The sequence below is a fragment of the Gymnodraco acuticeps genome, unplaced genomic scaffold (genome assembly GCF_902827175.1).
Source record: "Gymnodraco acuticeps unplaced genomic scaffold, fGymAcu1.1, whole genome shotgun sequence".
In the NCBI taxonomy this organism is placed as follows: Eukaryota; Metazoa; Chordata; class Actinopteri; order Perciformes; family Bathydraconidae; genus Gymnodraco; species Gymnodraco acuticeps.
In genome coordinates, this window is record NW_022990295.1 from 8,007,550 (window position 1) to 8,019,806 (window position 12,257).

The 12,257-nt window shown below is 43.0% G+C and overlaps 1 protein-coding gene across 4 annotated transcripts in view; it reads right to left on the reverse strand.

Moving 5' to 3' along the window:
* Positions 1-12,257, reverse strand: part of asap2a (ArfGAP with SH3 domain, ankyrin repeat and PH domain 2a) — a 57,334-nt gene extending 45,077 nt beyond the window's left edge. For 3 of the 4 annotated variants that reach the window (XM_034222220.1, XM_034222218.1, XM_034222217.1), the window contains exon 1: positions 11,654-12,257. In XM_034222220.1, the coding sequence (XP_034078111.1) occupies positions 11,654-11,779 (126 nt within the window). In that variant the 5' untranslated portion in view covers positions 11,780-12,257. Of the gene's footprint in view, positions 1-2,750; positions 2,802-11,653 lie in introns of those variants that run through there. The other variant, XM_034222219.1, reaches the window with a different exon arrangement.

The following is a 12,257-nucleotide window of genomic DNA, read 5'->3' on the forward strand; positions in this document are numbered from 1 at the left end:
ATTGCATGCTGGAGTGACTGACATACAAGACAGAGAGCCAGCCCCATTGTTCCTGCAGACTAACTATCTGCTGATGACAGCATGTCTGCTCGGCAAGAAGCTGCCCTGCTTTTCTCAGAGGCCCCCCCATCACAATACAACACACACACGTTCAATTTCAACAAAACACAATCCATGCAATTCTTCCCATCTGTAGTAACACTGTCGTCATCACCACACACAATTTTAAAGCAGACACACACACGTTAGTTATGTCTGGTGGTTCTTTATAACTTGTCTGCTAACCTTTCCTAACCCCTTAAGCCCCCTCCCCGCGACAGTAATGCGAGAGGACAGTCTGCCGCACAATGTGAAAACTCTGGGATAAGAAGGTAAAGTCTGGGATGCAAATGTCCAACTTATGTGGTGCATGTGTGGGTTCAATATCTGTGATGGTTGTGGTGGATTGTAATCGTGGTTTTATGAAGGTGCCAGATGTTAAACGCTCAAACTTCAAAACCAGAGAAACTTCACTCGTCAAAGAAAACTACTAAAACATCTAAGAGTGTGTTAAAAGGGCTAGCTCTTGTATAACTCACTCACACTTACCCTGCAGGACTATAAATAAAAAGCTCTTGTTTTGATGTGAAGATCATGGGTAAGACTTGACACCATGTTAATCATATTTATTTCACCACAGCAGTGACGCCAACCTACGCTCTATGGAGGACAAACTAGAAACTGGATCCCTTCCTTTTGAAATCAATCTTTTTGATCAATAATTGCCGCTGGATGTGGCACATTGGTAATATCCGTTCTCCTGACAAGCATCAGTCCACTGAATTACAGTTGGGCTGTGATATTTTCACAAAAACCCAATGACATCCGAGTTAAAGGCGTTGAAAGATTGGACCACCAACAAAATATGTATCAGTCCATTATCGGGAACGTCAAGATTCCCAAAATCCCAGACTGTTCCCACCTCAAGCTTAAAGACTAAAAGGGGTCGAGTGTTTGTGGTGAGGGCTCCTCTGCTGTTAAAAGACCTGCCGGAGAAACATAGGCTTGCTTCATCAATATCTTTTTTGAAATCATTTTTGAAGGCTCTCTTTAATATACTCTTTTATTTATGAGCTTCTTTAATTTCCTATTGATTTACACTGCTTTGTTCTTGGGTGTTGTTGAGGTAATACACCACAACTCCCATATGGCTGCCAGTAGTTATGTTAAGTCACCTGAAAGAAATGTATGGAGCATTTCCCCGTAGAAAAAACATAAAAAAACACCATCAGGCATAGGCAGTCTTGACCACTACATTACAGGAGGAGACACGTTGGCTTTTCTGCAGGTGTGGCGTTACAGTGGTCGCCTGGCGCTGTGTTTGCACTGCTGGCCAGCTCTCTGCCAGAGAGCTGGCTCCACATGTGGCACAGTAAGGGTAAACACAGGAAGGGCACACTCTTTTTACCTCAACATCAACAGAAGAAAAGCTGTGACTCATTCAAAACATATGTCAAATATCCAGTGCAGTCGTCAAAGAGAAGGTAGATCCCTGAGGAAGACGGTGCTCTACTTAAACTGTTCACTGTAACTTTGTTACACTTTAGAGATATCCGATAAGATCGAACCCCAATCCGTGAGACTTTCAACTTCAGTCCGAGTTTCTTTAATGAAGTACAAAGCCACTCTAAGAAAAGAAAGTCCATCTGAAAACACCCTTTCAAGTGTTTCATTCACAACTTTTCTTCATGCTGAGAGAGTAAAGTCAATATTGGGATAGAAGTTGGTTACATGGAGCTGACCGCTGACAGGCCATGGTTTCAGGGTTTCTCTGTGCTCACAGCTGAGATGTGTGTAGTCAGTCTGCCCCGGGGGCCACATGGAAAACTCCAGCATGCAAGTTCATTGGTAGGCAAGAGAGGAAGGGAGGGGTAGGGTACTTTTTACTACAGTTTGCCTTAAGACTATCTAACACAAGCTCATTAACACACACAAGCCCAAATGCACAGATATTGAAACCTACCTTGCGAGACTCAACGCCAAAGATTGACTGAAAACTAGAAGGGCTTCTTTGGTTTAGTTTCCCCTGCAGCTTTTTCTGGCTTTGCCGCAAGTTATTCAAATATCTCATCTACCTTCTGGTATTTTAGCACCGGGACACTTGGGGCTTTATAGCCCCTCGGTGAGCACTACAAAGACCACTGTTGGACCAGAGCCCTGACTGCCAGTTGCCAGAAATCACACTGGGGTGACAACATCAACTGCAGTGATTTAAGTGTTAGAGAAAACAATCTTTTATGTTAACTGCTCAGGCATTGTTCAGAACTTTTACAAGGTGATATACCCGGGCAGTATTTTTGTTTTTCGTTTAGATTTCCCAGGCGGCTGGTGATAATACTTCAGTGTCAATGTTTCGTTTTTGTGTTTAGTCTTAAGACAATGACTTGTTAGAGCCTCAATGTTACTAACCAAGTTTTAAGTTCACTTAACTGTTGTAATTTAAAGATGAGCATTTACTCAAAGACTGCAATTCTTCCACCATATATTTGCATCCATCACAGCCTCAAAAACAATGGATAAAAGTCCCAGTGGAGACCTGATGACGGCAAGTTTAAAACCTCTTAAAAATAGTCCACCCGACTTTGAGGGGAGTCTTTAATTAAGTGTGTAAACTAGCAGGAGACTAATAAAAACCAAGTTGGGAGGAGTGGCCATGAAATAAGGACCAAATGTGCTGAGCTTTGAGAGAGGAAAATCTCCTCTGACTTCACCTTGGAGTGTCTCTTTGGCTCTTTTCTCATAGATGTACGTGTCGACCTTGTGGCGTTGGAGCAGCAACGCCAGAGGCAAAGTGCACAGTTCTGTGAGTTAGGTTGATGATGTCTGAAAAAGACAGAGGGGAAATGACGTGCTTTCTCCTGGAAAGCACTGCAATGAAACACTACAGAGAGCGTGTGCTTGTATGTGCACCACTGTGGGTTTGAGATCTCCCTTCAGACGCACACAAAATATCCTTCTTTTAAAGTCCGCTGGGAACTTATAACATGAAAAGACAATGACACAGACAACCTGCAACTTGGGGGATGTTACAATTCCAAGAAGGTGAAGTTAAAACACTGCAAACCACTAGAATTAGATTCCAGTGGTGGCAGCGTAGGATTGTTTTCTATTCATTTGATGCAAACATTTCCAGTTACTTCATGTTTAACCAACTAAATAGACATTCAAAAAGTGTCATTAGAAGCTTAAAATATAAACTTGTAAAATTACATTAGGTACAGCCCTACATACAATTCATCTAGTTTGTTCTCTGTGGATTCAAAAGCATGCAGATTAAAGCTACCTTGAGAGGGAGATCCCAAGGAGTTCCAAAACATTGCCCAACAAAGTAAAAATAAGTTAATCGAGAGAAAGTGACAGCAGGATAACACAACTGTGAGGATTCACCCCTCCCACCCCACTATGGCCCCAATCAGAGCCGAGTGGCCAGGACTACAAATCAATGGTGGAGTTCATTAATGAAGAGGCAGGGAACAATAGCCGCCAACAGGGGCCTTCTCATACAATATGGGCAAGGACACTGATGGATGAGATCAGTTTTAAGATCCCATTTACCCGAGTGCCCCTAGTGTCCAACCCACTAACCTCTGAGTCTGACAGAGCACCCTGATCATCATGCTGGACTGAGTGTTACCTTCCTCCAGAAGGAACAGACTAACTAGGACTGACAATGTCAAATGGTTAATCTTTGATATACTGTATATTCACTAAAATACTAAATGAAGGTAGATGGTTTATAAAAATGAGTAAAATCATATAAAATTTAAAGCCTATCTGGGGATAAAAGACATCATGGCTTTGAATCGATGGGGACAGGACCGTGACCTTCGCCCATGGTAGATCCACAGGGAGATCTGCTGCATTATTATAGAGGGCAGGATCAGAGCCTGTCTCTGGGCGATAACACAGATCCTGATCTAACGATCCCGAAGGCTGAAAAGACACCTCTCATTCCAAACAAAGGTCCCACTGTAAACACTGAGGTACCACACATAGAGGATGAAATTGAGTTTGGACATTCCCAAGGTTAGTATACATTGTTATCAAGATATCTGGGTTAGAAGATCTGGGGTTATGTCCAGCCCCTGTTAACTAAGGCCAGCTAGCCAGGTTAGTTCAGTCTCATGAGTGTGGACGATCACATTGAATGTGCCAAAGCTTCAGATCCCAGATCACCTGTTTGGTGTCATTTCCCAAACTATACTACTGTCCAGAACAGAGTTCAAGTAAACGCTTACAGTTTCCAGGGACAACAAAATGAAGTTCTGGTCCAAAACTTTCCAGATCAAAAACACTCACTTAAGGAAACTCATGAACAATTATTTACGTAAAACCAAGAGTTCTCGCTCAGGATGTATTTGGCATGGCTTCAATGTCCTTGGCCTACTCTGGTGCATTAACTACAGTATGGCAATGTCAAGGGACAGCAGGGCAGTGCACAGAGTGAGGGTGTTGAGAGGAGGAGACAAAGCTGCAGTGATCCTGCCAGAAATCTCATTTCAATTATAGGAAGCATTAAGCTTCTTAGGTGGTATGGACTGAGTGGCTGGGGGACTGCTTGCTTGGGCCAGACTGCACACTAAGACCATGTGTGTGTTAAAGCTTGTAGATCCGTCCGTGTGTCCCTAAAGCTATTAAATGTAGATTGTCCCAGCATTGATAATCTTTCAGTCTGGAGCCTTGTTAAAACTTTCCTCCTGACCACCTGTTGCAGGAGGACAGCTGTTGTCCCGAGCCAGGCCACAGCCGTACCCCCCTACCTTGGGGAATGGGGGTGGACTCAGGGCAGAAGAAGTCCAGGCCTTCCCTTGGCCCGGGAACTACTCAAGCATCAACATAAGCCGGCAGACTGACACATGGAGAAGACTTACAACACATTTGCCTATGTTGTTAACACATTGGACATTAATCATTGCATTTTAACCTTTCAGCACAAAGCAGTAGTAAAGAGAGTGTTTTGTTCTGCAACTACCGGTTATGCAAAGTCAGCGCAGTGTGGCCACTGAGGCAGCTGGAAATTGATATTATCTTGTACTAAAAGAAGGTTTGTGTCAAGTTAAAGCCGGTTGTTTTTGAATACATTCAAACTAACCGGTGGCCTGAGATTAAGCTTAGAGGTGCTATAAAGAGATGAGAGACTAAAGAAGCTCACAGCAGGCACTTTAGTTCATTAAGAATCTACTTACAATATGAAAAGCCCCATTACTAGGGATGCACGATATTAGGAATTATGACGTCATCCCGATAAACCCGATACCAGTATTAATAGCCCCGATAATATACAATATATTTTTTGGGTACAAAAAAAGAAAAAATACTGCGGTGTGGGTGGATTGGGATGAGGGGCGCTTGTTTTTCACTCGGCTCCTCACGTTTTGCCAGTACTGCGGTATTAGTGGTTTAGGAATAGGGGAGTTTTTCACAAATCCAGCGCTCCCTAACTCATGCCTGGTTGTGACGCAACTCAAGGCATATGCTCGAACCGGAGCTGCCTGGAGTGGACGCTGCAATCATGTTGCGCACACTTTTCGTACAATGTCCCACTGTCTGGCTTCCTGCATAAAGTCAAGTGCTCGCCGCAGTTGTGGCGAAATGTCGCTCCTCTGTTTTCATTTAAACAGCTCCTTATATCCGTTAGCGCAGCTAGCTAGCACCAGATGCTAACAACAACAATGCACGTAAGGTCTCTCTCTCGCTCGCTCGGGCCACACATACACACACCCTCCCGGTCCTCCAGATGGCCAGTCGGTGCCTGCCGGTGAGCTTGGAAGTGTGGTCTGCCACAAGCGGGCGGCAGGAGCGGGGCTGTCAGCATCAGCTTGTAGATGGTATTTTAAACTCGATGCGCTCTGAAACTACGGGGCGGCCGAGGAAAAAAAAATACACATGCGTTAATCGCGTTAAAATAATTAGTGGCGTAAAGATTTTTTTATTATCGGTTATCGGTATCGGTCTTGAGAAGCAGGAAGTTATCGGTATCGGTATCGGTTTCCAAAAACCAATATCGTGCATCCCTACCCATTACCATCAGCAAAGCCTGAAACAGTCTGTGAGAAGCAGACTCTGCCAACAGTTGCCTGTGGATGCTGGGAATACCGTTGCCATACCCAGAGGTACTCCCTCATAACCTCTCAACAAAAGCAGCAAGGCGGCATGCCATAAGACTGCATAGCTGGCATACCAGTCAGTTGGAACTCAGTTGGATGAATTCATAGCCAGAATGAAGACTAATGATGCTTCAGGACTGAGTTAACCCTGACCCCCCTCAACACCAGTAATGACCCATGAAAAGATGACTGGGCTATAAATAACTGTTATTCATGGGTGAAAAATGATTAAACTCAACAAAAAAGGGACATGGGACAGAGGGAGAGGCCCACTGGATGGGTGGGTTTCTGGCACTATATAAGGGAGATTATAGACCATGGTGCAGCACGGTTTTCTCTCAAGGGATACAGGCCATAGATAGCGGCAATATTGTTGGGTTCATGGATTCTACAATACATGTTTTTCCTTTGGAGAGACTTCTTTCTCCGTTTGAAAGGATCTCACAGGAACAGATGATAAGTTGCCTTTGATAAAGATTGTAGTGTTACTTCTAATTGTATTCGTTTTTTGCTGTTTTGTATGTTTCACTTTTGAGCTCTGTGTATGTTTACAAAGGCCCATCTAGGGACAAGTGTTGCACACTAGCTTCCTTGATAATGGTGTGGTAAGTGGTAGTGGTTGACAATATGAACATGTCCTTCTAAAAATAAACATCAAGTAAATATATAGGGCTTAAAAGATAGACAAGCTGAGGACATGAAGTGCAATACGTTGCTTATGTTATAGGCCAAGTGGGTCCAGAAGAAATGGAGGAAATGTGTATTTAAGCATCAATTACAAGTGATGCCCAAGCCTGAATTACAAGCATGCGCTCTGCCTGTCAAGCAACTGTAAATAATAAAACAGCTGTGATGTCATGAGACCTATTATGTCTGTCTGAATAACTACATGCAGCTGACAGAATTATCAAAGTGCCACACTGCTGTCAACACAAAAGCTGTCTTGAATGTCAAGTAGTCATGGTCGCTTTGCAGCCACAAGCCTTAATACTCAGCAATCTTCTGCAGTCAACTGTATGAGTCAGATCCGTATTGTACTCATTTTGAGGGCTCTTGATGTAATACGCCATTCTGAAGCCAATAACTGATCCACTCTGCCAAGTAATTATTACACCAACAAAGCCTTTAATGCTTGCCACAACTGCTCAGTGAGCCATAAGTGCAACCCAAATGTACTGGTACATAAACCTGAGCAACAAGTGAATGCACTTGACAATTGTTCAAGGAGACCGCATCATTGAGTGCATCATTTTCAAAGTCTCCCTCTGACGGGTAGGATTCAGTAACTAGGGCGTGAAAAAACCGTCACAGATACAAGAATAGAGCCAAGAAGACTTCAACTTGTGCCAGTTTCTGGCCTCAGACAGATATCCTGCAGACATCCCCATGAGTTTTTCTTGTATGAGACAAAAGCACTGGGGCACTTTCATCTAGATCAGGGGTGGGGAACCTCCGGTCTCCGGGCCGTATACGGACCGCGAGACCATTTGGTACGGCCCTCAGGTAATTTATAAAAACACACGCAAAAAAGAAAAGAATTAAAGAAATCTAGACCGCAAAATAATTTGCAGGCACAAGCGAGTGCCTGTTTTTCCTGGCCAAGGTCAGGATCCTTGAACGAGCCTAACGTGTCATCACGTGGTATATGTCTCGTCTGACAGGGGTGCAGTTCTGACGGAGAGCACCAGAACGCCACTCCGGCAGAAATTGCAGTACCCATAAGGAGCCGTACACATGCCGCAGTTTTTTCGTGGCTGGCCTTTAGTTGTAAGCCCAGTGGCGACCTGTCATACTGATCATACAGTCAATAACTTTGTTGTTATTAGCATCTGGTTAGCTAGCTATGCTAACGAATATAAGAAGCTTTTTCCACAACCAGTGAGGTAAAGGCACATCTTTATATGATCATTATAGTTATAAAAGAATAAAGTAAACAGGTATAAAATACTATACGACAGTAACAAAAAGTTGTTATTAATAAACAAGAATACAGTTTAAAAAGGGGAGTGATTTGTCAAATTATCCATAAAGAAAAATAAAATCTGCTTCCAGTTCTGTTTCATCTGGGTGTTGAGAGATGTATCCATAGATCTCTTCATTTTGCTCTCAAAGTGCACCAGATTGATGCTTTTAACTTCAACATTTAAAAAAAAAATCTTCCCGGGGAAGCATGCCCCCCGGACCCCCCTAGAGGAGGTTAGGTCCCCCCCACTTAAATCATGTTCACATGGATAGGAAACTAAATACATTTGCACACATCTTGTGTCCATATCTTTCTGTTTTGGTGGTCATGCCATAACCGTGCACGTGCATGCATGCGTGAGTCATGGCAAGATATCTGGATTAAGAGGTTGCTTGTTCTTTGCACAGCATGAAAGAAAGGCCAAATGAATGGGCTGTGATTTTAGTTTTTTGAAGCAGAGGTCAATCATTTGTACGGCCCTCGGAGGATGTTGAAAAAATGTAAATGGCCCTTGAGAGGAAAAAGGTTCTGATCCACCCCTGATCTAGATCAATACTTGACACAGAGGTCAGCTCAGCCCTCAGGGTAGATGACTTATTTAAAAAGGGAACTTGTGGGGTCATGTTTTTACCACAAAACGTTAACATGATGAAGAGTTAGACAACTGGCAAGGAAAAAGGATGCCATTCAACTTGTCAACTTTTCAAATAGGGACAATTATTTGGAGTACATTTCACATTGTGTTTTAACTGCATTTCAATGACACACAAAAGCATTAGAGCAAAACGGACAATTCTACAAGAAGCAACCTTTTTTTTTTAACATACATGTCTTATAAAGGCTCATAAAGAAAGAGCAATCAGGAAATATCCACAAACCATAACAACGGATCAACTTAGACACCCACTAAGCACTAATGCCATCCAGGTCATTTTGACACTTTAAGGGGAAAATCCAGATCCGAGAGCTCTTACTTCTGAACAGTCTGGACTTGCCGGAGAGAAGTCAAGACAAGAGTGGAAGAAGCAGAGCCATTACTCACAGGAGCACAGAGGGGGGTCACGCCATAAAGCCTGACATCCTCTTACTGGATAAACAGGTTTTTATTGCTGTCGTTTTACCCACACACACACACACACACACACAAGCTCTCTGAATGGCTTCTTAATAGCAGTTTAAAACTACTAGCTTAATCAAGCTTGTGTCAGATGGAATTAGGTTTAGAAAGGAGGAATCATGCAACATTGGTGCACCCATTCACGTAACACCTCTGAGAGAGTATCCAGTGTATTTAAAGGTTTCCTATAAACAACAAGAGATAGTGGTCAATTTTAAAATAGTTTTTAGACGGTGAAGCTGTAAGTGCATCAGCCATTTTAAACAAGTGCATATCTTCCAAATAGTTTTTGTCCACTACGTTGTTGCCATACACCATATGGTGTTTTTACAATCTGATATACACTCCACAGATCCATAATCAGAACATCAGATTTAAATTGGGCCCATTCACAAAAAGCTAATATCTGAAATGAAACGTCAGCGTATGGCAGCATCACAAAAGTGTGCTGCTTCTAAGAGCCCCTCCGCTGCCGTCAGTTCAAGGATAAAAGACAAAAAGTCAGCGCTTGTAAAACAAACTGCTGTTTCTAGAGGTCAGAATCAGCACAATGTTTGAAACTCAGCACAATGCTGAAAACAGCTCAATCTGATATTTAGATTTCCACAGTCTTCGTGAATAAACAGAATATGGATGTAACATTATACTTGAAGGTGAAAGTGTCCACTTTTTGATGGTCTGTCAAAATGTTCAGGAAGTGCTTACAGCAATATAAAAAGTGCATTCTTTAAACTGCATAAATGACCAGCTACTTGTAGATTCCGGTTTCATGTGTACATATGGAAATGCGCTTTTGTTTGCGTGTGTGTGTTTGAGATTCTGGGCAGGCTGGCAGACAATAAGTGGAAGTGTTCCCTGTCCACTGCCGTGTTTAATTGGTCAAACAGCCAAAAGTGAGCAGGGTCTTGTTGTCCCAACAAAAGGCCTTGTGTTCCCTGAGCCTCAGCGTGGGGAGGTCACTGTGAAACAACAACATGCTACTCCACATCTCTGCAACAACAATTCAGCAGCTTCAACTGCAAGGTTGCAGGATTGTATTCTCAACCCAACCTCACAAGCCAGCAATTACTGCTGGGCTACTATTTTAAAAGCGTCAAATCTCCACACGTATTTGCTTACTTCTACAGAAAAGCACATTCCTCTCAAAGCAGTGGTGAAATCTTTCCCAAAAGCAGATTAATTATTAACCAAGATAACAAAATCAACCAGCAGTAGCAGCGAAAGCAGAAGTTTGAATTAAACGGTGTTTGATCCCTGAGTGAAGCACCTGTCTGTCTGAGCAGGTGTGTGGCTCAGCCCTCCACAGACACACGTTACAAATTAAGTGGTAGTAAAGCGACTTACGACTGACGACTTATCTCGTGTTGCACAATCTGAATGTCTGTTGTTACAATAAAAAAGGTGAAACATACAATTTGTCGATCACAATTGAACTATAACTTTTCCACAGTGAAATCTGGCGGCAACTGTATCACACAATATCACATCAACAGCGCAGAAACACACACATAACACACCGAGCTGCTCATGTGGGAAATTCTATTTTTACCATGAGTCAGGGCGAGGCTCTACCATACAGCACACAAAGTAGGGAAACTATAACAAGGGAGGGAGGGAGGCGGTGGAGGGCTGTCAGGGAACAAAGCGGAAGTGTCCTTCCTCCTGATGACCTGCAACACAAAGTGTTCTCTGTGCTATACAGTGCGATGCAGCTGCAGTAAACTGGAGTAACATTTCTCCATTTATCGCTGAGGGCACTAATATGGAGGCAGATAATACAGTATAAATCACCCTGTTTGCAGTATATGTGCCTTATAGAGTCATTCTGTTGCTCTCTGTTTTCCCTGTTGTTGTCTACACTATAAAGAGGAGATATTACATTTCTGTCTAACCTGGAAGAGGGATATCTTGTCTCTCGCTCTTCCTGATGTTTCTTATGTTTTCCATATTAAAAAGGGTATTTTTGTCTTACCTTAACTGAGGGTTTGTAGAAGGGGGAGTTGTATATTGGTCATATTGTAAAGCCCATTGAGGGACATTTGCATGTCATGATTTTGGGCTTTAAAAGGGAACTGATTTGACTTGACTCTTGCTTGCTTATTGTTGAGGGGACAGACATATTTCAACTTGTAATCAACACTACTGTAAAATGGCACAATAGAGATCCAGTACAGTAATAAAAGGTTTTCTTGGATGAGCTTGAGGGAAAAGGAACATGGAGCATGATGGATGAGTAGAGGTGCAATAGAGGGCGCTTTCTTCTTGCATGTGTTGAGGTCACCTAAATCCCAGAGCTGACATACATATTTTAAATTAATATTGATAAAACATATCATGGAAGGATAACATAAGAGGGGATACTATTCCCATTTTTCTCAGATTAGTGTTTATGGGGATTTCTATCCCAGTGCCACTGAAGCCACTCACCTCCTCCAGAGCAGACACTGTATTCCTGCAGTGGGACATCCTGGTGGTGAAATTAGAGGCAGTCGGTGATTTATAATCTTCATTTGTCTCTGCCACAAACTCGGAAACTGTGATTTGTTCCGGCATAATTAATCCTTTGGCTGGTGATAAGAATAAGAATAACTTTTTTTTGTAATCCAAGTTCTGTTCTGTACGGTTTTAGGACAAATTCACAGCAGCAGCAGTAGTTGTGTCTCTGAAGGTCCCCTGGCAAAGTTAACCATCTCTGGGTGTGTTTATGTCATTCCCTTGTTAGTTCCCAACACAATCCAGAGCAGCGGTGTTACACGCTGGATCGAGGAGTTGCACGGTGCCTCTCACACACGGTGCCGAGCTACAAGGTGATGGTGGGATATATTCCTGATGGATTTCACCCCACTACTCTCTTTCCATTCAGATTCACGGGTCGTACTCTGGTCACAGCAGAGAGTAAAGCTGCCTCGGTGGAGTCTGTTATCCTATCTCGGTGTTCCCAAACCTCCGGTAGCCCTTGCTGAACAACTTCTTCCTCCTTGCCCGGGGAAACAACAAGCAGGCGTTTCAACGGGAGCGCAAGAAATTGACA